Source organism: Ptiloglossa arizonensis, chromosome 1 (genome assembly GCF_051014685.1).
Source record: "Ptiloglossa arizonensis isolate GNS036 chromosome 1, iyPtiAriz1_principal, whole genome shotgun sequence".
Taxonomy (NCBI): domain Eukaryota; kingdom Metazoa; phylum Arthropoda; class Insecta; order Hymenoptera; family Colletidae; genus Ptiloglossa; species Ptiloglossa arizonensis.
In genome coordinates this window covers 23,190,575-23,217,040 of record NC_135048.1, presented here as the reverse complement: position 1 = coordinate 23,217,040, position 26,466 = coordinate 23,190,575, and the positions used below count along the sequence as shown (strand labels likewise).

General features: G+C 32.7%; 5 protein-coding genes, 1 long non-coding RNA gene and 1 other non-coding gene across 8 annotated transcripts in view; 4 read left to right on the top strand and 3 right to left on the bottom strand.

Moving 5' to 3' along the window:
* Positions 1-18: 18 nt before the first annotated feature.
* Positions 19-9,698, bottom strand: LOC143149451 (uncharacterized). 2 transcript variants are annotated; one of them, XM_076316833.1, is made up of 10 exons: positions 8,885-9,698; positions 7,213-7,734; positions 7,027-7,130; positions 6,762-6,951; positions 6,104-6,221; positions 5,261-5,408; positions 4,133-4,983; positions 2,431-2,998; positions 1,784-2,345; positions 19-1,693 (listed from the first exon to the last, which is right to left on the bottom strand). In XM_076316833.1, the coding sequence occupies exons 1-10, from the start codon at positions 9,264-9,266 to the stop codon at positions 1,524-1,526; spliced, it is 3,615 nt and encodes a 1,204-aa protein (XP_076172948.1). In that variant the 5' UTR covers positions 9,267-9,698; the 3' UTR covers positions 19-1,523. The 2 variants fall into 2 exon arrangements, with proteins under 2 accessions (XP_076172948.1, XP_076172938.1); XM_076316823.1 differs by having other exon boundaries at positions 21-1,693; positions 6,104-6,224.
* A 411-nt stretch (positions 9,699-10,109) lies between these two features.
* On the top strand, positions 10,110-12,908 carry LOC143145061 (G patch domain-containing protein 2). The gene is made up of 5 exons (XM_076308081.1): positions 10,110-10,328; positions 10,910-11,085; positions 11,418-11,769; positions 11,878-12,080; positions 12,141-12,908. The coding sequence occupies exons 2-5, from the start codon at positions 10,929-10,931 to the stop codon at positions 12,848-12,850; spliced, it is 1,422 nt and encodes a 473-aa protein (XP_076164196.1). The 5' UTR covers positions 10,110-10,328; positions 10,910-10,928; the 3' UTR covers positions 12,851-12,908.
* Positions 12,909-13,123: 215 nt separating this feature from the next.
* Positions 13,124-14,074, bottom strand: Tim9a (translocase of inner membrane 9). The gene is made up of 2 exons (XM_076312683.1): positions 13,751-14,074; positions 13,124-13,596 (listed from the first exon to the last, which is right to left on the bottom strand). The coding sequence occupies exons 1-2, from the start codon at positions 13,796-13,798 to the stop codon at positions 13,366-13,368; spliced, it is 279 nt and encodes a 92-aa protein (XP_076168798.1). The 5' UTR covers positions 13,799-14,074; the 3' UTR covers positions 13,124-13,365.
* Positions 14,075-15,389: 1,315 nt separating this feature from the next.
* On the top strand, positions 15,390-16,307 carry LOC143150128 (uncharacterized). The gene is made up of 2 exons (XM_076318177.1): positions 15,390-15,968; positions 16,060-16,307. The coding sequence occupies exons 1-2, from the start codon at positions 15,527-15,529 to the stop codon at positions 16,149-16,151; spliced, it is 534 nt and encodes a 177-aa protein (XP_076174292.1). The 5' UTR covers positions 15,390-15,526; the 3' UTR covers positions 16,152-16,307.
* A 467-nt stretch (positions 16,308-16,774) lies between these two features.
* Positions 16,775-20,157, bottom strand: LOC143150136 (uncharacterized). Its single transcript, XR_012992962.1, has 3 exons — positions 19,939-20,157; positions 17,903-19,856; positions 16,775-17,542 (listed from the first exon to the last, which is right to left on the bottom strand). It is a non-coding gene; the product is annotated as an uncharacterized LOC143150136 (long non-coding RNA).
* Positions 20,141-26,466, top strand: part of LOC143150081 (uncharacterized) — a 50,790-nt gene continuing 44,464 nt past the window's right edge. Inside the window, exon 1 of the mRNA XM_076318116.1 lies at positions 20,141-20,368. The gene's annotated coding sequence lies outside the window, so the exon portion shown is untranslated. The remainder of the gene's footprint in view (positions 20,369-26,466) is intronic.
* Trnat-cgu (transfer RNA threonine (anticodon CGU)) lies at positions 23,411-23,482 on the top strand. The gene has a single exon. It is a non-coding gene; the product is annotated as a tRNA-Thr (tRNA).

Genomic DNA, 26,466 nt, shown 5'->3' with positions numbered 1-26,466 from the left:
TTTGTAATACTTATATCAAGGCTAAGAGCCATGAAAATGTAATATTTATCCTTAAATTTAATTCAGTAGTGTTCACAGCTCGTATTTAACATAAAAAATATTTTCTTTTCTGTATTTAACTTGTTAACTAGGAGAGTGTATCTATAGATCCCCCTTAATGTTTATAAATTATACAGTTTGTGTACAACTAAAAGTAATATAATAAAACAATTACTTGAATTTTCACGCTGCAAAGTAAGGTAACTAATTGTAAAACATTCTTACAAAGAACAAATTCAAATGTAGGCAAAAAGTACGACGATACAACAGATAATATCATTTAATTGAAAAATTAATTTATGTAATACTATCCGCAAAATAATTATTAGAACGTGTTATTTTAAAATTATATATGTAATACATTCACGCTAAAAATTTGTAATACTCTTTTTTATCATTATTTCAGTATAAAATCTAATTTTGTATCATATCAATATACTACCCGTCAAAAGAGTATCAGAAAAATAAAATAAATGAAAGGAAGGAAGGAAAAAAGTAAATATAATATCTGAAAATGAATATAAACACCCTATTTGGGAAATTTATCGTAATTGCGTAATTTGTACCAAGTACAGATAAATCACTACGTTTTTATAATATTATATTTGATTACGAATTATGTAGAATTGTAAATATATTACACATTCTACAACATTACCCATAAACATCTCCGTAATTTCTTTGCAGCGGAAAACTCATATCTTAAATATTAAAGATACACATACAATTATAGTAATATATACCGTTATTTATACAGCCTAACCTCTAAATAGAGCCTTATAGACCACATGATTTCGTTTCTTTTTTCACTGCTACATCAATAGAAATCCGTCGAAATCTGTCGTATGTCACGAAATTAAAAGTACAATCTATCTTGACTCGACATCTTGTGTAAGATGTCATACAAGTTCTACACATTTGTAAAAACCGAAAATTGTATAGTTCATTTATCAATCCCCTTTTAATTAATGTGTGCGGAACTTTCATAAATCTTAATTTCATACCGTCATTATTCTAAACATGTACATCTTTTTTGAAATTCAGACATTTCTCTTTACGCGGATACACAGTACAGTATACCAAATAATCTGTGGACCATACATGTATTAAAAATATTGCAGCCTAAAAAATGTAAATCTTTCATTGTTTAAATGAATTAACACAAGGATACCAGCCTCTCAAAATTTTGCTCAGCAGCCAACACAGCATGCGATGCACTTATGGTCCCCTGTTTTTATCATTAAAAACTTTAATGAGAACATTATTTGCGATTACTGTAGGGTGTATCAATACACTATTCAAGGGGAATTGAAAACTATAACACATAGTACATAAATATTAAATTACTTTTCATCCAATTCACAATTATTGGAATAAGTTGTGCAGACACTGTGGAGTCAAATTTACAAAATTTCTAATTTTCTTATATCAGGTAATTTTCTTTCGTCGTAATATATGTATTTGTACAGTTTATTTCATTTTCTCTATTGCGTAGCAGTATCTGAAATGCTTTGCCGCCATGTAGCATGGAAAGGAATCTTCAAAATTTTAACTCGCGTTTTAGGCAATGCAGTTAGTAAAAGTTTTTGAAGTTGTGGCAACGGTAATATATCCACTTGAGGATTTGTTAAATTTGGTTGTTGTTTATCATCACCTGAAAAATATAAGAATCGTTGAAAAATAATTTCGTACATACTATACAATACAAAAATATTATACATATAGTTATTTATTTAAAAAATACCTTTCTGATTGTCATTTTCATCCTCAACATCCCCGATTAATTTTAAACAGGGTACTGGTTTCAAAACTGGTATCGAATCACCGGTAACTTGTTTATTCATTAAGTTACACTGATCAACAAATAGTTCTGTAACCCTAAGTAATTCGAGGGTAACGCCCCATACAAAATGTGTCAAATTATTCGACAATTCAGTAACGCCACCGAGCACCATATTGTTGGACGTCGCCGATTGAGATATGTATGTTGGTATAATTAACAACCTTTTAATGTTCTTACAATTTGCAAGACATTTATCAAAGCCATTTTTCACATCAAAATTGACCAATTCCATTTGACTCAAGTTTTGTAATTTTGATACACCATCCAAAATATCAAATGTGCAACACGAGCCTTGTCCCTTTTCAAGCCTAAGTCGTTCTAATTTTTGTAATTTTATTAAAACTGTAGTACCAAATTTATCTGGAAAATCGGAACACTCTCCCAATTCTAATGTTTCCAAGTTTATTAAAGTTTGTATAATATCGATTCTCTTCTTCCCAAGTTCCTTAACTGATGTTAAACTCTGTAATAGAGATTTTTTAAATATGAAAATCATAATACCATAATTGATATTGAAGAATATTTTTAACAAAAATGATTAGACTTACAAGTTGTGTTAACTGTGTTAATTCTTGTAAAGGTGTGAGATCTTCTTGTAGGGACATCCCACTTATTGCTTTAAGCCTCAATTCTTGACAACGTTTAAGATTTCCAACTGATTCCAAATTCAAGGAATCACATTTTATTGACATTGCACTCAGTACCTCTAACTGAGGACAGCTCTTAATAACTTCTTCGACTACCAACACAGGACATCTACATAACTCTAGCTTGACGAGGCTAGTTACGCGTGGTATTACAAATAAGAACTTTTTCCAAATGCTATCAGATTCACCAGCTACAAGCATTTTTCGGAGATCTAAGTGTTGAGTACCGCGCCTTTGTAACGTATCTGCTAAACCATCCCAGTCTGTAACTTGGCTATTTTTCATTCGTACGGTCTTCCACAAAGAAGGATGCGCAGCTAAGTCCCGCCACATTTTACATACTCTAGCAGCTCGAAGTAATTCTTGAACCTTAAGATATTGGAAAATACGTAGCAAAGCATGATAACCAGCACAGACTGAATCCATAAAATGCTGTTGTTGTTCTGTTTCCTGCTGATGTTGTTTCCTTCTGAAAGTATCAGAATAAAAAATAGTTTTTGACAATTGTCTTTTCAGAAATGATAGCCTAAAATATATAATAAGGATATCATTTATTATAATACGTATAACTGGTTTTCTTAAATAAAAGAGTATGTTTACACTAATATCTGAACTATTCATAATTTTCCTTAATATTAATGAGAGAATGTTAATTTTTGAAGAGGCTTTGAAAGGACCAATGATGTACAACAATAATGCTGACAATTTCATACTATATTGAACAAGAAATAAGTAAAAGCCTCTGAAAAAAATTCCAAAGGTTGAAAATGTAATGTTTCCAAATCAGAATAAAAGTACAGAAATAAAAAACAAACAAACAGGAGGTATAAATAATGAGGAGCAAGGATATTAGGATGTTTGTGGGAAAACGCACTAAGAGATTTTTGTGTTTCAGCTCGCACATGTCTTTATATCTGTAAATATAAAAAGTAAAAATGAATTAGATTTTTTACACTGAAGCACTTATCAGTAGCTGTATTTGTAATTGTAGCATGAATGTAAATAAAATATGCAAAGATTGTCCAATTTTCGGTTTTTTTTTTAAACAAAGGTTAAATTTATTGGAGAATAAATTTTTACTTTGATACTACAATTACAGAATACCTGCAAGAACCAACGATATGTGATTGTTTTGTTCATTTTTCACACGTCTCAAAAATTTGGCCGCATTTCTAAGAAGCTAAGGCAGTGTGCTTCGATCACAAGATAAAATCAAATTCATTTTTCACGTCGAACATTTATATTTCCAAATATAATAAACATCAGTATATATTGCATTTACAATACTATTTATGTAAATTTTGTATAAAAGAATATGAATATATTGCTATAGATTTCTATTCTTTCTCTTCAATATTTCAACAAAATTATAAAAACAGCCTGGCACAATTCACAAAAATGATTAAATAAAAATTTGTAATGCTTTTTCATATAAATAATATAAAAGTAATCATCATAGAAACAGCACACATATCTTGTAAATACAATATGTACAAAGCAACTGCCAAAACCTCAAAAGAGAGTTGCCTTAACTTATCTGGAGATTGTTTAAAAAAAGGAAGTAAAAGAAATATACAGGCGTGTTTGAGAAACAAACACTTACTTGCTACTTATTTTAATAGTACCCAAACTACTTGTCACAGATTGACGTGAATCTAGTTTAAGCAGATCATTATTTGTACTAGTTGTGTTTAAATTATTTATTACAGCAATCCGTTCAGGTGATTTATTACTCATCATTGATTTTGTGCTTTCTAAAGCAAGTTCTGTCCTTAAATTGGACGAATCATTTTCTGATCTGTTAGCAGTTAACATATCTGTTCTATTGCTGTTATTGCACGTTCCTTCTGTTTCCTCCTCTACGGGGCCTAAAGTACGTTCTGCGTGTAATACATCTTTCTCAGTTGATTCATCAAGAGCATCTTTACCCAAAATTTTTGTTGATAAAGGAATACGTGATTTGGTAATTATAGAATTGTCGACAGTATTTGATATATCAGTAAGGGAACCATCCTGAAGTATGGGAGGTTTATCACCAATTTTATCAGGTTTCACTGTTATAGCTGGCTGAACAGCCATAGCATTATTTTTTGGTACAACAATATATCTTTTGCCTCCCATTAAAGCAATATTTTGAGCTGGTTTGGGTAAAATTCCATCATGACTTTGTAAAAATTCATGTTCTGCTTGTGCAAACCAATTGCTTTCTTTTTTATCTGAATTTGAGGGAGAATATGATGCCAAGGGTGTTCTTGTAACTTTAGCAGTATTTCGAGATTGTAAGTCTGCACTGTCAGATTTTGGAATTCTTTGAAGTTTTGGTGGAGTCAAATTCACTTGATGTTTTAATTTTGCACTTTGCGCGCCTAACATACTAATTGGTATTAATGGAGGAGGTGTCAAAGACGGATTCGTTTGAGGTTGCTGAGATTCGCTAGTATCCTGCTGACAATTCTACAACAAAAGCAACGTCATTTATTTAAAATTTATATATTATCATTAATTAAATTGTACTAAATACTTTGTATTCAAAACTTAAACATATATCTTGTAAAATAAAAATACTTGTATATCATTCAATTGACAAACTTCTTAAAATGCAAAAACATAAGCTATATTTTTAATCAGATTATTGTAAAAGATACTTCAAATATTGAACTCATATTATGAAAAAAATTTAATTGCTTAAAATATCAGGAGTGAATACTTTATGATTATAAATGAAACATACCTTACAAACATAATTGTCACTTCCCGCAAATTCCAAACCATCAACACATTCAGGATGATATAAACAGAGACACACACTACATTGTAAGCTTGGTATCAACCCCATACTTGTTGAGCATCTTATACTGCATGGTTCTTGAACTTTGGGCCTGTAAGATGTGCGTTGATTGGGGAAAGGGATTAAGGAATAAAACACAAAATTTAAATACAGGATGTAAGGATCAAAAGGATAAAGAAGGATACAGTTATGAAAAATATAGAAGGAAAAGTTTGAACTGTTTCAGAATAAAATCTCGAACTCTATAATTACGTATACTTATTATCAGCATGCATTTTAATATTAATCAAATAAAGTATACTTTAATATACTTTTGTAATGCAAATTCTAATTTTTACGCGCCTACTGAAGCAAAATTTATGTAAAAAATTATTAGAACAAATTTTGTATAAAAAAAACATAATACAAAATTCAACTAGCAATATAAAACAAATATTTCTGTACTAGTATAATAACTACTACGAAGTTATGTATAGAATTTTGTAAAATGAGGAATTTACAATGATATGAACTAATATATTTCTTTTTTATATTTCCATTTGCTTGATACATCTTGAGATGTTAACATACAAGAATTTTGAAAAGGTATATTCATTTTTCAAAAAAATGTAATCAATGCACATGCTGTAAATCCTTCATTGGACCTTTTAAAAGCATGTTAAACATGATTGTTAATTATTGTTAATCATATTTAACTAGTAAGCAATTGAATACCCTCAAAAATTGCAAATTAACTGCGATTATATCATAGAATAAATACAATAATTAAAATAATCTGCTACTTACGTTAATTTTCTTTTAGGTTTAGGAGGTGGTGGTTTTTCTATCAATGGCTGACTTCGTCTTGTGCTTGTAGTTCGTAGTGGTGGAAGCATCTCACTTTCTTCAAGAGCTGACTTTATTTCTGCTATGCATATGCAAATAAAAATTCTCATAAAAATAGAGGTTTTACCATTTGTAAACTACAAATAAAGAAATTCGTTTGTAAATAAGTGAATTTAATTTATTTGCTAATATTAACTTTTAATTAACATATAGAGCATGCTACATAATTGTTATCACTTAAAACAGATTTTCTATTTTTAAAAATTTATAACGATATAACAAAAATTACATGATTTTGTAAAGATAATTTATGAAACACTGTGCTACAAAATCAATGAAAGCCAAAATTATTTTACCAACTTATAGAGTTATTAAAATATATAAAATTTTCCTCTATCAAAAATCGTACAATTTTTAATGATTTAGAGATACTTGAACTGTATAGAAAATATTTCAAACATTGAAGATAAATGAATTATTTTATGGATATACATACATAAGAGAAAAGTATCATTTGGTTAATTATTGTACAGTGGTTCAACAAACTCTAATTGAATTGATTAGAACAGTAACTAGAAGCTACAGGAAATAACAATTTCACATTGATATAAATGCATACTTATTTGTGGAGTTCTCTTTGCAGGTACTTTAACTTTAAATCCTGTTGACGCAGCTTTCGATGATTTAGTAACTTTTGTAGGCACAGGTACAGGCACTGGAGCAGGTGATTCAACCACTGCCCTCCTTCCAGGCGTACCTTTTTTATATGGAAAACTTTTTCTTGATGTAGTAGTTGACCCTACTGATCCCTGTTGTACAATAAAAATTAATATTGAGCTGAACATTAATGTATTTTTTATGAACCAAGAAAGAAAATAACATACTCTCATTCTTTTTGCATCTCGAATAATTTCTTTTTCAGGATCATCGACACCAATTGGTTCTTTGAAAAATGTAAAATTATCAATAGTTAACTCCTTTGTATTAACTAAAAAAGAAAAAAAAATAATATTATATTTCTTTCCAAATTATGTCACTGATGATATATCATTATAATAAATTACACTTACGAAATTCTGCAACTTCTCTAAAACTTCTAACTTTCTTGCCCTTTGGTGTATAGTAATAAATATCAGCCATTCTTTTAAGGGTTGAATCAGTGCTTGCTCTAAATACTAATTCTCGTTTCCAACCATATTTAAATGGTTCTTTGAATGCAGGATTTGTCATATCGACAATGGCTTTTTGTTTCAAAGTACTTCCTGGACTGACTCCACGGGACATTCGACTACTTTTAGATTTCTGAGATGTTGCTGGACTACTAGCAGCTGATGAATTTGTTGACTTAAGTGACGTTTCTTCTGTTTTGTGTACTTCTGATTCATACTCAATAGTATTTGGTATTCCGATTGAATCTGTTTCTGATTTATCGGATTCTTTTTCTTTTTTTATTTTGTCTACATCTAAAATACGTTCTGTATCATAATGATGCATTCTACTGTCATCTGAATCTCGTTCATAATCTTTCTTTAAACTAAATCTAAACCGCTTTGCCAATTCAGCATCTGCTGCTTCTGCCATTTCAGCCTCAGCTATAATAAATTATATAAACATGTAAAAAAAACCCTGTGTATTATATAATTATATTTATACAAGGTGATTCAAAGTGTTAGAAACTATTTTCTTAAGAACTATTAAAGATTGTAAAAAAATTATTTTTCAACACTTTAAGATTTAAAAAGGTTTATTATATGATACATGGAATATTGCCGCTACTTATATTTGAAAAGTATACCGTCTCCCTTTATAAATGAAATGACAGATAAATGTTTAGAATTTTAAATAATTTTTCTTAAGAATAAAATCATTGTAAACATTTTTTCATATTTTATATATCAAAGGAAATATGACAAAAAATCCTACATAATTTATTAGTATACACAGAAATATTTTGTAAACTATTTCAAATGCTAATAATTCGAATAACATTAATAAAGTAATACCATTACAAATTGATACCTATCCAGAAGGCTATGGGCATTGATTTGAATACTTAAACAATGGTTTTTATAGTAACTTAAAATATACTTTGCTTTACATATTACATTCCCATTCTGACATTCTTCCAGTGGGAAATATTTCTGTCATACTTCCTTTGTTACATAAAATATAAAAAAATGTTTTTAATAATACTTCATTGCCTTTAAAAGAATTAAACAAAACTGACAATTTATATAATATTCCATTTTTAAAAAAGACATGGATTTCCAAAGTACTTAGCACTCGTACTCTATATATTATATAAAAGAATTTGGTAAACTCTAAAATACTAAAAACAAATTTCATCTCTATCACTAATAGTTCTTAAGAATATCTTAAATCAAAATATACTTACTAAGTAACATAATAAATTTATATTTAGACTATACATATTGCTTGCCTACTACAACTATATTAAGATAATCAAATCATGTAAAAACAATATATTATATGAAAACTTTTAAACAATCTATTGTACTTTATACATTATAAGAGAAAAAAATTCTAAATACAAGAATTCTTTTGAAAATTATTTGTAATGGGACAACTCAACCTACTGCTTGTTAAATGATATACATATATAAAAATAATGGTCTATTGTTTTCATTAAGCATAATCATTAACTTGTAAAAGAAAATACAACATTATTTTCAATGATAAATATAGTCTGCATATTGGATATGGTAAAACAAAGACTGATACCGATTAGCTTTCTTAGGACATGACGTCCTGGTTCTAATTCATTAGCCCCTTGTATATCAAATCCATTAAATTCCATAGATTCTTCGGAACTGGCATCATCAATTTCCGAAAGCTTACGCTTGCGTCCCTTTATATCCAATGTTGTATCACTTTCAATGATACTAGTTGAATTGGCCTTGAACTTGTGCAGCTTTCTCGAGCTTGCTGTTGTACTCTTTTTCGATGAACCTTTAATATCGCCGTTCACTTCTTGACCGTCCATTTTAGTGGTTGTTTCCACATTATCTTGCGTCTCCTGTAATTCCGGCATACTGCCAGTTTCTAGGTTAGGATTCTCGCGCGCCTCATCGGCGTTCCCGCCATTTACATTGGCACCGTCCATTGTGCGGCCCCTTTGGGACCAAACACTTATTGTACCTACGACAACCGATGCGCGAAAAACGTTAATTTCACGTTACCCGACACTTCATATAAACTCCATTAAATGTTCCTCCGCGTAAGCACCCGTGCTACAGTCCCCTCGCGTCTGGGTATCACGATCCCGCGCTCATCTGTCCGCGAATGCGCATAACATACGCGCAGTTACCACTACGCGCTATTTACACAACCGCCAGGTTTTCTCTCGATAGAATACGTTTCTGAGCAGTACCTCATTTCTACCAAGTTATCACATCACACACATATTCCGTAACGACTATGAAAACTGTATTTTATTAACAATTACTTAACTCTCCATAAATGCGATTTAGTAAAAGCCTCAAATGAAAAATGGCAATAGCTTCGGACAGATACGAAGCGTCTGTAAAATACACAACCGGAAATGGCTGAAAAAATATGTTAAAGGCCTATTTTCAATCTGCGTTCAATCTTCGAAATATAATATCACATGTTTCATTTTCAACTATCGAGAATTAACAATAATTTGCTAATACAAGTATAAAAAACAATTTTCACAAGAGAACATAATTTTCTGCTATTGATTGTTATCTATATAAATTACATAATAAAAACAATCAACATTTAGTACAGATCAAATAGTAACTGCAATTTTATATAAAATTTATATTTTATTCAATGTTTTCTGAACTGAAAATATATCCATGCTTAAATTATCTTTACAATATTGTATTTTTATATAAACACTATCTTTACTTTTTAATTTGATGCTCAATTTTAGAACGCACCTATAGTGGGTTAGGCCAACCATGACCAAATTATTACTCGAGACAGTGGACACATACATGTACACCTTGCAACTGCAATTCACACATGTATTGTAAAGAAAGAAAGACAGAAGGTCTGTGGCGCACAGTGAAATAGTTTTGGAATTGACAGTTACTTATCACTCGTTTTATTTTTTTTTCATTGTTAATTAAAAAAGTTACTAATTAATAATGATACCAATTTAAAGAAAACTCACGTCTTGCACAATTATATGTACAAGGTGAGTCTATCTTGTCACTGATTTAAATGCGATGCATTCTCGATTTTTTTCAAATCTTATTTTGAGAATCGGTATTTCTCAATAATAATAAAAACATTTTACGTCTTAATGTCTATAGTATATTGCCTGTTGTCTGTCTAAATTCATTAATAGTTATATTACGATAAATAAGATACATACCAGATAAACCATTTCCCTTATTGAAAAAAAAATGATCATACAGTATTTAAATTAATTCTTCAATAATATATTTTATACTGGAAATCAAACAAACATTGACATTATTTAATATAGACATCAATAAATATTATTTATTATTATATATGTATATATACATAAATAACAAATAAAAAATATATATATATATGTATATATAAATGTCAGTAAATACTGTTATTTTAGTTTTAGTTTTAGTATAGTTATATATTAATAAAACACTTAACACAATAATTTGATAACATGTGCAATATTCTTATAACAAAAATTTTTCAACTAATATTTGTTACGTAATAAGTCTTAAACATTGTTCATGTGTCATATGGAATTCAAATTCCCAATAAATTATGTCAAATAATATTTAGGAACAAACGCATTCTTCAAATGGAGCGTGTTTTGAAAGCTGTGCCAGCAGATTTAAGAGTAAAAATGGAGGCACTTGTGCACGATTTAACTTTGGCATTGGAAGAAAGCAGCAATAGTGCAAATGTCAGGCGTAGATGGGGTATCAGAAGAAGAGCCCGTTCCACAGGCAATATTCGTAAGTGAAAGGAAGTAAAAATATGAGATCATCTTTTTAAAGAATTATTTGTTTAAATAGTTTGTAAGTCAAAATTTTATATAAATTCTTTTCAAATAAAAACCAAATTGAAATCAAACACGTGTGTTGTCTAATCACATTTCTATGAAATCAGTTCCAGTCTACTTCTACAAGGCAGACAGAGGATTGTTATCAGGATTGTCTTTATAGAAACGATATTTAATTGTATAAAGAAGTCAAATTTTATACACTTTTGAAAAGTAATTTTTGCAACATGAGCAATAATGAAAAAATGTTGAACATAATTATTAAGTAATTATTTTTCATTTCAGCATCACTACATATAAACAAACACTCGGATGACAGTTCATCTTCTATATGCGATATCCATGTTCCAAAAAATACTGCCTCCAAATATCAATCTGACAGTGATGATACAAATCAAACAAAAAGATTTACACGATTTTCTAATTTAAATAATGCTAGCAATATTGAAAGTGATTCGGTTAATGAAAATTTCGTACCTAGAGTAAATCCAAGACGCAAAAGGAAATTTAAGAGAATGGCTATTGATTCAGATTCTAATCCCTCCACTTCTCAAACAGTTGCAATTATGTCAACAACACTTGGAGATAAAAAGAGGGTTCTCAGAAATGATTGCAAAAATAGATATGGAACAATATGGTAATACATACTATGATAATATATTCATATTACATAGTAATAGCAAAAACATTTAGTTTCGAGAGTGTAAAAAGTTGACTTACTATAAAATAAATTTTTTTATCATAGGTGTGGAAAACGTAAAAGGTCGTGTAGAGAACGTTCTACAGATTGTGAAATGAGATCACTGAAACCAAATAGAAATACAAAATCAAAAAATCGCATTAAGATGCAGACCGAAGATGCAATTGATTGCTCAAGAATATCAAGTTCCAGCATCTCATCTAGTGATTCAGAAGCTGGACTTATTACAAATGATGAAGATCGTGAAGGTATATAACTATTAGTTTTAAATAGTAAATACTATATTCAACTGGTTTGTTTAACTTTAGGGGATGATGAACAGTCAGATTGGATTGGAGAGCCAAGTTGGTGGGATGATGGTGAAAGTGCTAATGAAGATAAAGTTACTACAGATTCAACATTTCAAATGATATTACATGGAAGTTTTGAGCATGCCACAGATAAAGCAAGAAAAAACTATAGGCAAAGGATTCAAAGAATCCGTGAAGGTCATAATGGAAGAGAAATTCGTGCTGGTCGTCGTCATGTTGACAATAAACCTGGATATTCGATTATCACATCAGCTAATGAGAAAGTGTCAAGGTTTTTACAAGATCCTAGTCAAAGTGAACTTAAATTACATCCTATGCGCCAATCTGAACGAGAGAAACTTCGCCGGCTTGCAAATTTATATAGTCTCAGTTTAAAGGGAGATTTAGGTTGTCCAATTTTGTACAAAACTAGACACACTACACAAGCCATTTGTGTAGATCAAGTACCATTAAAGAGATTTTCAGATTATAAAAGATTGAGAAGAACTCCACCAAATTCACCAAATCCAGAATCAGTGATGCATAACCAAGAATATCAAATTTCTAGCACAAGTTTTGGCTTACAAAGTATAAGTCCTACATCAAATTTAGATCCAATGCAACCTTTACCAAAATTTTCTCATTTCGACTGGGATTCAAATAGTATGGATATTGAAATTCATGGAAAACCAAAATTTCACGATTTTGGTCATTCAAAATCAAGTTGAAATAAACAAAATCCACTTTTGTTAATTTGTTTTCTAAAATAAATTATTTATACATATATTCTTAGGCTGTTTTTACACATTTTTTTAATGAAAAAAATGTATAATTGAAAGTCTACAATTATGCTATGCAAAAATAAGACATTCAGTATACATTATTTACCTTACTTCCTTTCTCAAAGCCATAAAATAATTGAAACATAAATTGTTAAAACCTTTTAATTATATTATTAATATATTTATATATTTGATAACATTTTATTTTAATTATTTACACTTGCGTTCCTTAATATCATGTTTTTATTTAACAATCATTCACATACACATCTATATTAAAATTTGTCAAATGTTTTACACATGATTCACAATTAATGTTCATTCTATAAATTTTAAATGAAAATGTTTATTACTTCTTCGCTCATTTTAATTATATACATTTATTATATCCAGAGTGAAAGGACAGAGAAAAAACTATATCGCACTGAAACATCCATTTTATAATACTTTGTACTGCAAAACTATTTACCTTCATTTAATTTTTTATTAGCTAGCACTACATTTTCATTAGCAATCATTTGAAATTCTTGAAATCGTTGAGATATTCGTTGGTTCATCTTCAGATATTTTTGCATACAATTTAGGGCACACGTTTCCTCCTTTGCCTTGACATCTCGAGCAGAGAAATCAGTAATGCAGTCAATAAAACAAATTTCTGATAATTTGTTATAGGACGCCAGGAAGTCTCGAAACTGGAGTACAAAAGTTCCGATCATTTAAAGTTCCATTTACTTATGATTTATTTTCATTATCATGTATAAAAATTTAACGATTCTCTACACTTCACATTTGTACATATATCCTTTATATACATAATTGGTTTATGAAATCACTGCAAATACATACGGCTTTAATCTGCTCGAGATCCACATTTGTAGGAACCTCCATAGTCATTACACTAATTACTTTTAATTGTAAAAAAAGTTTTATATTCACGCACAAATGACTGATACACCTTGTGGAGCTAAGGGAAATTTGACGTGAATAGTTTTAAGGTTATAATGGTTTAATTCTTCTACAGCATGTGCGCGCCGTATGTGCATGAACTTTGTATATATTTAGACAAACAAGTATTCGAATTATTGAAATTTTCTTTAAGGTATATGATAGGCTACCTAGACCTTCGATCCTAAAACTATCCAAATTCAGAACACAGATGTCATTTCACAGTGCGGATTCAGAAGTCAATTGTACTTCTTACTTCTAAATTGTGTATTTTTTGGAACACATTTAACGTTTACTTTTCAAACATCTATCCATTTACGAGAACAATAAATACACGAAACAACATAATTAAGCATAAGATTTTTGTTTTCAACCTATATTAATTTAAAACAATTATGAGATCTATTCAACGTTTCTTCAGTTTATTTGACATACAATGTACATATATCTATTTAAAAGCTTAATTATTGAGGTCCAAGTTTCAATAAGTTGTACACTTCAAAAAAACACTACGAAATTACACATTACAAAGTTAGTACATAACTAATATTGTAAATAAAAATATAAGTTATTTATTGTTACAATACAGCAATTACCAATTAAAAAAGGACAAAGCTAGTAGAAAATGAGCAGATGTTTCGTGTTGGCCAGTTAACCGCAGTATATCGGCCACAGTAAGCCGTGTCTTTATTTCGGGTGTATCGAAGAGTTTATCTTTTCATTTACAAGGTAAATAGTATACATAAATTTTGTATTATACTCTAAGAGGTCTATATTATATTTTATATTAAATAGCAATATATATATTTGTGTATATAAACAATAAATATTACGTAATCATTGGTTTCATTTTGTTAGAGTATACGAATTTTGTTCATTTTTTTGTTTACAAAATCATATTATTTGTTATGTTAATTTTACGCTTTAGATATATTTGTACGTTTTCGAATATTAAAAAAGGAGTAGTATAAACAATTCTATTCACTCAGTCTTTTTTTGTGCTTAACTGCGACTTGCGTTCGTCATAATAACGAACCGAAAACAAGTGACAAACGCGAGTTCGCAAAAGCAATAGAGCCTTCAAATACGTTAGCTTTAATAATTTTCAAAATTTTGACAGAGTTTGAGTAAAAATTATAAAATTGACGTTTTTTATTTCCGTCATGTTGCAGTAAACATATAGTATTTGCTTTGTACCAAATTTTGGTTCTTATTGGTTATAAATCATAAGAGTTTAGTTGCATTATTGCTATTATGTTTATTTACTTTTTTAACCGCATTACTGCAAATATCACAAATTAACCGATAGAGATGTGAGTATTATTTACTCAATTTTAATTTCCATCCTTTTTAATGAAATCGTATTTTCAATATCAAATATTTTGTACATATTACGGCTACCATAAGTCAGTTATTAGAACAATGTACACTATTTTCTATAGATGGCGCTCTCTTTCAATTTTTTCATATTTATTCGTTACATTTAACACATCTCTGTCTTTTTAATCAAATATTTATACACATCGTATATTGCTTCTATGTATAATTGTTAAATAATGTACCAAATTAACGTAACATTGTAGAAAAATTTACGTAAAATTATTTGAAGTTTGTTATCTTGTTTGATTGCACCGTAAATTAAAAGTTTTCAAAAATTTTATAACATTGCAGAAAGTGATGAACCATAGTCTAATTACCAGAGTGTCTACGAAGATGCCTTATGACAGTCAAAATATTGCTTCAATCGATGGGACTTCGAATTCGACAACGGGCAAGAAACCGCATTTAACAAAATCTCAACAAAAACCATTGACGAAAATGACTTTAAAAAATAAAACGCCATTTATTCAGAAGGGGAAGGGAACGGGGAAATCCGTGATAAAAAAACGATCTGCGGTAAATATTTTCTCCCAAAATGAAGTTACGGAAGAGAAAAAAATAGATCGGAAAGATCCTACAGAGTCCGCACATAATAAATATTCCAAGGATATGGATTACAATGATCCGATTACTATGTTGCGTAAAGAAATACAAGATTGGAAAATCAACGAAATATTAACGGCCAGAACCGAAGAAAGATTTATTGGAACGCCAAGCGAACAGCGTACTTATAGTTATGGTATATTATTTATTAATTATATTTTAAAGTGTATCGTATAGTTTCTAACGCAATTTATGATTAATTACAAATGTACATTCGTTATTTACAGTTGCCTCCGGAGAAACCACGAAAAGACAACAAAGTCCCAACAACCCACCGAAATCGTGCAGAACGTGCGTTGATTTTCCAGCTACAAAGTGAGTACTTTACTTTTTGTATCGACTTAAATCACTATAGTCGGGTCAAAGAACGAATCGACTTGAAAGCCCTCCCACTACTCGGTCCGATAAGGGGTATTCTTACTTTTGTCTATCGGGTGATGAATAAGTCTGTACAAGAACAATCGGCCGCTTAAGATCAGCGACTGGTTACCCCCACCATGTCGGTGGCTACACCATCGGTCTCGTATGTTGGCACAAACCTGCACGTATACGATTTGTGGCTCTCAACAGAGAGGTGAACGGGCATAGCGTAAAAGCAAGCGTCGTGTTTCGTGTGATTCATTCGGGGAAGTGGCCATGAACAACCAATAGATTTTGTTTCAATTCTAGTGACAGGTTCGAGCGTATCGCAAGTGGTATTCAAATTTGATCGAATAATATTTATACAACCATTAATTTACGAATAAGAAAACAATTCTAGTTTTAGGATAATTTGTAATTAGTGGCACGACAATTTGAAGTTGAAGTTTCTAGAATATCAACTAACTGCAAACTTCTCATGTCATTAGAAAGGATGGAAATCGTACAGTATTTCTATACTACACTTGAAGTGTTTCTGAGTGTAGGAGTAAAATGGCGCGGGGGGGGGGGGGGGGGGGGGGGGGAGCTCTCATGCGTGGAAATTCTACCACCGATCAAGTTAACTTTTTCTTCGACCCGAGTGTAGATTTTTTATATTATATTAAAATCATTCAATTTGCATCGTTCTGAAGATGTGCGTTCCATGAACTCAAATTGCGACATAAAATTTATAAATTACCCTTTCGATATCGAACGCATAAAATCCCCTGCGTTGCTATATATATTTTAATACGCATTACGTTATTTACGGAGATGCAAAATATTTATATTCCGTGCGCTCGTTTATGCGCAACTTATCGGATAAGTGTCTTTTTATCGTACTACGACAATGATTTAACAATGTGACTAAGGTAAGTGGAGAGCATATTTATGGAAAGAAATTTTCTGGTAATAATGGGTTAGCAAGTATTCACGATAACGTTCAGACGCACACACGCTTTCTTTACGTACGATAAAACGTGACCGAGCCGATTGCCATGCGTCGAAGAATCAAGAAAAAGGTTCAAGAGTGTCTTACGTAAGTAACTGTAAATGAAGAACGATGGGAGAAACACGGCTGTGTATCTTCACGGTGCATATGTACACGCGAGAAAGACTACGTCATTCTGGAATTTTCGAAAGTTTCGTCTAACCGGTTTCTGGTTGCAGACAGTAAGACCCGTTTAGCTTGTTGGTACTCGCATCAAGATAAACTCTGCGAAGCATTTAACGTAATTAAGTTGTTTATTTTCCGAATAGGTTTTGTGTATTTTCGACGTTTCCCCGGTGTCTCTCATAGAAAGATAAAACCTAAAATAATATGTAAGTGATATGTAATTCTAGAACGTACTGTGATCGAATCTTTCTTTAAAAATAAATCCACACTTTGAATAAATAATCGTATAAAAATCGTCGGACACGGGAGACCGTAACTCGATAAATTGCAACTTTATTTTACTAACGAGAGGACATGATCGAGTCTTTAGTTTCTTTCAATGGAACAAATACATTTTAATTTTCGCGCTCGTCTGGCACGGTGTACCGTGAACAATTAACGTGCACGGCCGCAAACTTATCGAGAGGCCGTTGGAACTGTTTGGTAGTACCGTCACGAATGAAAAATGATAATGAGCACAGTGCTGTAGGTTAGTGAGAACAATAGCCACTTACGCTAATCAACGGAGACGCATGCCGCGCGCGTTCAGTAGTAAAAATATTTTCGGCGATAGCTCATGCCCTGAATGACAAATCCCGAGACATTGCCGAATTTGTCCCCGACCATGAAGTCGTTCCCTCGTCGTGACTGAATTTTTTATCTTAGCGCACGTACAGTCTGTCATTTCGCCGATGCCAGACTCGTGCGTGTCGCGGCTTTGCTTGTCGAGTCACGAGCCCCGAGGACATTCGTCTTGAATACCCTCGAATGCATCATTCTCCGTCGCGTTAATAATGGAAACGAAAAATAAAATCTTACGAGGACTCAAGGTCCGCGAGGAAACGAGACTTCAAATGCGGCCAGCTCATCCGGATAATGATGTAGGTTAGGTTCCCAGCGGTGTATAACGCAAAAATCAACATTCTTCGTGAAGCCGAGGTTCGCAAAAAGCGTAAACCGGTTTGCTTCGTAAATGGCACACGAGCGTGCGAACGGGAGACAGACGAGAAGAGAAAGAACGAGTGAGAGTAAGGGAGGTAAAGGAAGGAGGCGGTCCGTCGGTCGCTGATTTACAGTAAACCAATTTTCCAGCGATATTTCTTCGAAAAGGAAAACGAATAATTTCATATACTACTGCAAACTATACTCATTGTTACAATATTCCACTCTTGAAGCACCGTACGATGATACATTATCGCATTGACAAATATAGAACGACCTCTGACGCTGGACTAGAATTATTTTTCATTGTAATAAACTTAAACACCGGCTTCGTTACTTTACCGTATAGTTGATTTATCATACGGCCTTAACAGTAATAGACCAATGCATTTGTGATTCGTCAGCCACGTTTTTTTACGTAACGCTACGCGCAACGCTGCACGTGACGTCAGCTTGTACTCTCAATGTTGTCTGACAGTCAGCATCGTCGGCAGACATGGAATTCTTGTGGAGAAAGCGTATTCGAGCGCAGCCCAGATCCAGAATGGTCGTAAACGAAGGCTAATGCACTGTGAAACAAAAACTTCGTACTCCTTCGTTGTGCAAACGCGAAGACAACCGCATTGTTACTTCCTATGGATCGAGATAATTTTGTTACGATTAAATTTACGTCGGGACATTGCCACGCATTTCGTCGAGTTCATGACATACAATTTTTTTTTACTTAACACCGCCACGTGACGTCAGGCTATGCATCGTGTTTGCTATATAGTCAACATCGTCGACGGACACGGAAATCTCGCGGAGAAAGCATGGTTGAGCGTAACCCAGATTCAGAACGGCAAGGCCAACGTACGGAAGAAAGAAAAAACTACTAACGCACGACGTCACAAACCATAAGAACGAGTAACAGTATCGTTATAGAATACGACGAAACGAACTTCTTCTGTTTACTCTCGGTAACGTTGCGAATCGTTTAGGCCTGCAATGATTCAGAATACGAACGATGCGAATTTCCGTTCGGTTTTTCTTTTCTATGCACGGCAGGCATTGCGTCGCTGGTACCGACATGTTGGTGGAGTTCAGCAGCACGTTTTTTACGTAACGCTACGCGTAACGCCAAGTCGTGACGTCAGCACACCGGCGTCGCGCCAGCCACCAACGACGACGGCGGACGCGGAATTCTTGAGGAAGCACTGCCGAGGGGAGCCGAGTATAGCCGAGCGAGACGACAGCATAGTTGCACGAGGCGGCAACGCTGCGAGCGTCTGTTAGGTTCAAGGGTACGGAGTGGAGGTTGCTCGTCCCATCGCCCGACCACCGACAGCTTGCCCCGAGAAGCAGTTGGGCGCAAGTCCGCTTTCATCCAACGGGAAACTTCTCAAAAGATACGCACAAGAATCTTGTATATCGTGTATACCTTAATTTTCGGCAAAATTCCCGTTCAAATAGAATGTGAACGAAGTCAGATGCCACTAATTTCGGGAATTTAAATGTGGCTCAGCTTCATAGTACATATTCTTGACCCTAGAATTATATATTATTCGAATCGAAATGGATAAACTTTATTCTGAGGTAGATTATTTCTCAAAAATTGTTTTACACTTACAATATCTGTAAAAATATTGGCACATACTTTAAATTCCCTTCTACAAATGCAATTATCATTTGTGGATTTTCAATTTTGGAGACACACCGCAGTCACTAACTTGGTATCGATTTATTAAATACGATAAAAAAAAAATATCCGAATTCAATTTTTTGTAATTAACACATTATAGTTCGTGTACACTTATTTGTGCATTTGATTTAACTCAACGTAAAATCCGTCTATATGTTTGCGATGTAATAAATTTAAAGGTTAGAACAAACGTTAGTTCAACCCTCGGCCAACAGACAGCGGTTAAAGTTATAGTCTCGGAGGTAGTTTTTAACGAAACACTAACGGTCTCTAATGTGCTAATAGATGGCTCCCGGAAGAGTGTCTTGTTCTGGATTATTTTGGTTTGGATCGTCAGGAGTATCACAATATGAATTCGGTACGAATTATTTTATACAAATTAAATACAAAATGTTTTGTGGTCTATAGCGCGAACGTGAATATGTATTTCGGGAACTACATTAGTTTTCAACGTTTATTTAGTCTTCGTATAAAACACTCAGTCTGCGAGTTCCCTTTGTCATCTATCCAAGGGTATATTGCAGCATGAAACTATACAAAATTTAGTATATTCTACTTCGGTTGCGTAGCGTACCCAGCGTTGAATAAATGTATGCAAAGACAGCGCAGCTAGTAACGTGGCAATTTTACCGCGATAGCTGGTGATCTTCTTCGAGACATAGAATCCGCTGGCAATGATCCCAGCGGTGAATAAAAACAGAAAGTAGAAAGTCACCGTGTTGGGTACGTCCTGCTGCCGGTTGACCTCGGCCCTGACGTCGAGATCGACGGGAAACGGATTTACAACTCCGACACTCGCACTTCGCACCGCCATAGACCGTTCTACCGCGATTCACAGCGACCATTGTTGTGTTCCGTGAAAGCCGCCAAAAAAAGGCCCAACGTAAAGTCGGGCTTCGGGATTCGCATTAAATATTCCAGCGAGGGAATCTAATTAAAAGAGCGGACGTGGCCGCTGTTTCGGACTCGTCGCGACCGTTCTTGCCGTACATCGATAAATTAATAATGGTTGTAAATTATATATAATTCATAGTTGTTGTGACAAGCAATTTATTTATAATTAAAAATTTATAAAAATGAATAATGATTTATCCAAAGTACAAAAAGCATTCTTTCTTTTTGTAGAATTAAAAATTTAATTGTTACCAATTATAACCTAAAACTTAAGATCGACAGCGTTTTGAATACATTGTTTCTCACGATCGCTATTACCATCATTATTTTTTTAATTAAGCATTTAAAATAATGATTAAATTTATAGAGAATTTAATATTCGTATTTCGTTATTGTTACTGCATTTCGGTAACACAATCGTCGTAATGATTTATAACACCGTAACAGATATTTTACGCGACGATTCACAAAACGGGAAAGTAGGACCTCTCGGATAGGTTATAATGGTCAACTTTGGTTGGTAAAGCACCGTCACTTTTCTTTCAGCTGTATGATCGGGAAAATGCAAAAATCTCTGGTGTACGGTAGAAAAATCGAATTCTTTGTCCGTGGGTTCATATTATACATTGCGCATTCATCGAATAACATCTGCTTAATCGCACAATGGACTCACGGGTACGTTCCGTTGGGTCCTTTATTATAGCGTCTCAAAGAGTACGACGAAAGGCCTAAAAAGGGTCTCCCCTCGAAATCTTTAAGACGGTTCCAACATCTGCCCTTTCTGGGAGCTGCCTAGAGAAAGAGAGTTTGCACGTGTCCCTTCAGGAAGGGATCACCGTGGATTCATTGTGATCGACGCGCAAAACGGGAAGTGACAATTGACATCTGTCTCGCGTTATGCAGGATTTCTGGGTCGGACTATTTTTGAAACAGCATATGACAGGCTGGCGTACACACGCGCACTCCCGTATCATAAAGATGTTTCCTGGTGATTCAGGGGATGGTTGCATTGTATAAATAGATAATCTGATCGGTTCGCTGGTGCATACCAGCGTTTTCTAAACTTTTTTTTAGCTATGGATCATACTTATCTTAAGACATTTTTATTTTTTTGTGACACGGAATACATAGATTTAGCAAATCTTTAAATGTCCGATATAATTACAAGATCCGGAATAATAAGTATATTTTTTGAAATAAGAAACTAGCGAGATATTTCATTTCTTTTGTTCAGGGCATAATTAGAGGAAGAGGACGAAAAAAATGTTTAACTTTTGTTGTTGTAAAAATGAATATTTATCGATATCGACAATAATAATTTCCTCGACGTTTTAGCCAAGAGGAGTTCAAAAGAAATAAAAACATACATGACCTTGAGACAAAATTTTCGTCATAATATTTGCCTTTTCGAAATAAATATTTTTCTCCTTATGTTAGATATTTCTTTATATCGTAAAAAGCAACAAAAATATTCTAGACGACTCACTTCACATGTGTACGCATGAAAATATTATAAATAGAAAAAATAAAACAATTTTAATAGAAAATAATAAAAATAGAATGTGCACGAACGCGTAAAGTAAGACTTATTTGTATAAAAAATTGTATGTAGTTTGTTTTGATTATAATTATAAAAATATTTTTGGGTTAATGTTCTTAACTTATATGTAGTGTTATAAATATCTTACGATTTAGGAATCAAGTAAATATTTGTTATATACAATCAACAAAATTGGACATGTTTTACGTCTTTCTCATTAATTTTTTTTATTAGGGAGCATGATTAACGAATAGGAACACAACGAGCCACTGTTCAACCGTAATCAGTATGAACGTAATTCTGTTGATTCCACTATTACGTAGCGCAATGTGCAGGTCATTTTTGTCCATGAGCACGGTAATCTTACCGGCGGTATCGATGACTTTTAATTGTGTCTTTTTCAATCGAGCCACGCTTGTTGTTTGGGAAACATTCGTTGTGATTTCAGTAATTAACGCGTAAATTGATATTGTTGTGATACGCAACTATGAATTACGTAAATTGTAGTAACAATCTAGCGATATCTACGGTATCGAGTGTTGATATTATCGGGCAGGTAATCATTCGTGCTTATGCGATCAAAATGGCTGTTTAGTATCTTTTTAGTTGATACACACTGAGTGAGTACAGTAACGTGTTTTATTCTTCATTCTTACGACATATTATTCAATAGCAACTTACAGATCTGTGTAAAAAACTCAAGGTTTATTATACGATAGTACAGAAGTAGAATATGTCCTTTTTGCACTTTCGATGAAATTCAGATATTGTAAATATTCTTTCGATGACGATTATAGAGACGCGTAGACATAAATAATAATAAAGATGTGTTTCAAATATAATTTTTTCAAGTTTAGAATCGACGTTGCTGCGTGTTTTCATTAATAAGATTTTATTTCCGTTGTAATTGTAATATTCACAACATCCGTACCTGATCACCTGTGGGTGAAGAGAGAAAAACATCGAGCCTCTTTAGCTCAGTGGCAGAGCACTGGTCTCGTAAACCAGGGGTCGTGAGTTCAAACCTCACAGGAGGCAAGAGTATTTTTTATCATTTTATCACAATGATATTTATCACGAATTCGATAAATATTTTATCATATCGCTACGTTTCTTGCTTCAGTTATAATTATTTTCCGCCTACAATACGTATTAATTATACACTCAGTAGCCTATGAACGCAGTTCATTTAACAGTATATAAACGGTTTGTTTTGCAAAAATTTTAGTAACTTTCTACTCCATTATTTCTTTTATCTACGACACGAGATAAGTCGTCCAAGCCAAGGATTTTAATTTCTAGCCCTATTGAACAATTATTTAAACAAAATTTTACGAACGGGATAATTTAATATGGTTTTTTTTATAATCAAAGCACACGACTTCTCAATTTTGATCATTAAACAAATATCTTTTTTCACCCTGCAAATGTTCTTTTCTCTGAGGGATCTCGTACTGCGACAACGATATGACTATTACGTAACTGTTGCCAATTAATCGAAACTGAGAGACATTAATAAATGAATAGAGAAAAATTGGGCGTTGTCAATTAAAAGAAAACATTCTGGAAATGTTGCAATTCAGAATTCAGCTTGCGTGGCGGAGTCTGCGAATGCGTCCCACGTAGCACGAACCTGCGCATTCTCGATATTCAGGAGTTACACCGAGCAAGAGAGCCGTACTGTTTCCGTAAAATGTCTGTAAAGTGGGAAGCTGGAGGTTAGCGCACATATAGCGATACTTTGGGGTTTCAGGGAGGATCGTGACAGGGTTAGAGACGTTTTTCCATTCGTTCCCATGATGAACAGCAAGGAACGAGAGCCAACGGAATGTTAATCCTTGCATTAGACATTAAATACGTACACGAGGTTTTTTTTGCGAAAAAATACATAGAAAACACGGAGTAACAGTTTTTTCCACGAGGTACCATTTTCGAGAAAATCGATTTTGAACATTTACCAACGAATCTGTTTTACGTGGTCCCTCTGCAAACCGTCGTGCGATTACAGTAACTCCTCGATAAAAGTCGTAAACTTATGTCTGTTCTGAGACTTTTAACGAGTATTTCAAGAATTGATTTTTTATATCTCGATCGAAGACACGAGATAGAGAAACAGTAAGCGAATGATCGAAATTTCAAAGCAATGGTGAACGAGTACTAGTGTTCGTGTGAATAAAAACTATATATATATTTTTCATATCTTCTTGAAAGTATTGCTAATAAGTTAATGATGTTTTCCCAATGAAAATGAGTCCAAACACGACTTCATTTGAACGATATATTAATTATATAGCATTCGAAATTTCTTAGAATTAACTATATAATGTATAATAAAAAATAGTCCGAACGAGGTCGTATTTAGACTCATGACAAAATGGATAACGAGTACAAGCACGACACGTGAATTTTCAAACCGATTTTTTTGAAAACAAATCGTTTTGTGAAAAAATGTCATTTCGCATTTTTCACTTATTTCTTAATCAGGAATCGTATTCCTTGCAGTTGTATCACGAATTGCAATTCACTCTGGACACAATCGATTATATTAATCACTAAAGTGAGAAAGTAAAAAAGAAGAGTGCAATTAATATGAAAGTGTAAAAAAGCGGTGCAACTGATACGAATCATTATGAAGACTTTCAGTTACAAAATCGATTCATGATGTTATATGATCGCTTTCATTTTTCCTGCTTGTATTGGTGTATACTCAAAATAAACGATGTGTTCTCGAGAACTTTAAATATAGAATGTAATAAAAAATATTTACTAATTGTATTCGGGAAAATTTATACGTTCGATTTAGACACATTTGAAAAAAGCAACAATAATATTATAGAAATATACGTAATATATTATACGAGACACAAGTTTACACGATAATTTACATACTTAATTATAAAATCGTCACTATATAGCAAATAGGTTCATTTTCAATTGAAATTAATTTTAATTATTAAAGTTTCGGTTACATGAATTTTTTAGAAAATCTATAATAGAAGAGTTTTAATCAACGATACGTATTTTTTCAATCACGATCATAGTAGCGATTATTATGTTAAAATTGTTTGGTTAACATTTATATTTTGTCCTTTGTAAAAGTGAACAAAGCGAACAACGTGTTACAATTTCGCGAATGTTTGCGCGTGCTGAAATTTTCAGTGAGAAGTAGTTACGGCACTGCCAGATTCAAACCGGTTTTACTCGATCACGAGACTTTAGGCGATCGTTTACGACGTGGGCGAGGTAATGGTCCGTTCGGCTGAAAATCAAAATCCCTTGCAATCGAAGCGCATGAACTGGAGAATAAAATCTGCTCGTTTACGTTATCAGTGTCTCGTATTTCTTCTTCACAATGTTAACTCTGAAACAACTTCTGGGGTCTCGATCGATTCCACGTATTTCTAGATCCCTTCTAACTGATTTTCATTCACAACTGACGAATACAAACCTTTACTTCAAATACGAAGAGACTTTTCTGTCTAGCTGCTCTATATTTACTATAAATCTATTATACGTAACATTTTTCAGATGATGTAATGTTAACATCATAAAGTAGCTAAGGCGGATTAACTGTGACTCTATTGTACAAAATTATTGAATATACGAACAATTTTACATTAGTTTCGCTACAAAATGGTTTTTAGAATTTTTCAAATCAAACGATCTTCGTTCCCCTTAAATATATCTTTTATTAAACAAATTTTGATAATATCACGTAAACTATTTTACCGATCGTTTTATTGCTAATTCGTTTTAATAATGGGAGCAGATCAATTTCCAGTATTGAAAAAGTAATAATTTTCTATTCGATTGATTAAAGGGATGGAAGGTCTCTGAAGTTGATTCATTCTTCGACGAGACTATAGATATGCACGGCGCATGCAGACGCGTACGTAACAAACGTCTACGACCGTCTGCGCGAGTGGACGCAAAAAATTGCAAAATTGCTTATCGTGCCTTCACGGGAGTCCCATAATTTTTCACTAACTTCCGGCGGAGGAAAACCCTAAAATTATGCCAAC

Coding starts and splice junctions, on each gene's coding strand:
- LOC143149451 (XM_076316823.1), bottom strand. CDS start 9,266: ATGGACGGTGCCAATGTAAATGGCGGGAACGCCGATGAGGCGCGCGAG. Junction 4,984..5,260: donor GTGACAATTATGTTTGTAAG/GTATGTTTCATT, acceptor CTTTTGTTGTAG/AATTGTCAGCAGGATACTAG. Junction 2,999..4,132: donor ACTATTAAAATAAGTAGCAA/GTAAGTGTTTGT, acceptor TGATACTTTCAG/AAGGAAACAACATCAGCAGG.
- LOC143145061 (XM_076308081.1), top strand. CDS start 10,929: ATGGAGCGTGTTTTGAAAGCTGTGCCAGCAGATTTAAGAGTAAAAATG. Junction 11,086..11,417: donor CCGTTCCACAGGCAATATTC/GTAAGTGAAAGG, acceptor TTTTCATTTCAG/CATCACTACATATAAACAAA. Junction 12,081..12,140: donor AAATGATGAAGATCGTGAAG/GTATATAACTAT, acceptor GTTTAACTTTAG/GGGATGATGAACAGTCAGAT.
- Tim9a (XM_076312683.1), bottom strand. CDS start 13,798: ATGACTATGGAGGTTCCTACAAATGTGGATCTCGAGCAGATTAAAGCC. Junction 13,597..13,750: donor ATCTCGAGCAGATTAAAGCC/GTATGTATTTGC, acceptor TTTGTACTCCAG/TTTCGAGACTTCCTGGCGTC.
- LOC143150128 (XM_076318177.1), top strand. CDS start 15,527: ATGAACCATAGTCTAATTACCAGAGTGTCTACGAAGATGCCTTATGAC. Junction 15,969..16,059: donor ACAGCGTACTTATAGTTATG/GTATATTATTTA, acceptor CGTTATTTACAG/TTGCCTCCGGAGAAACCACG.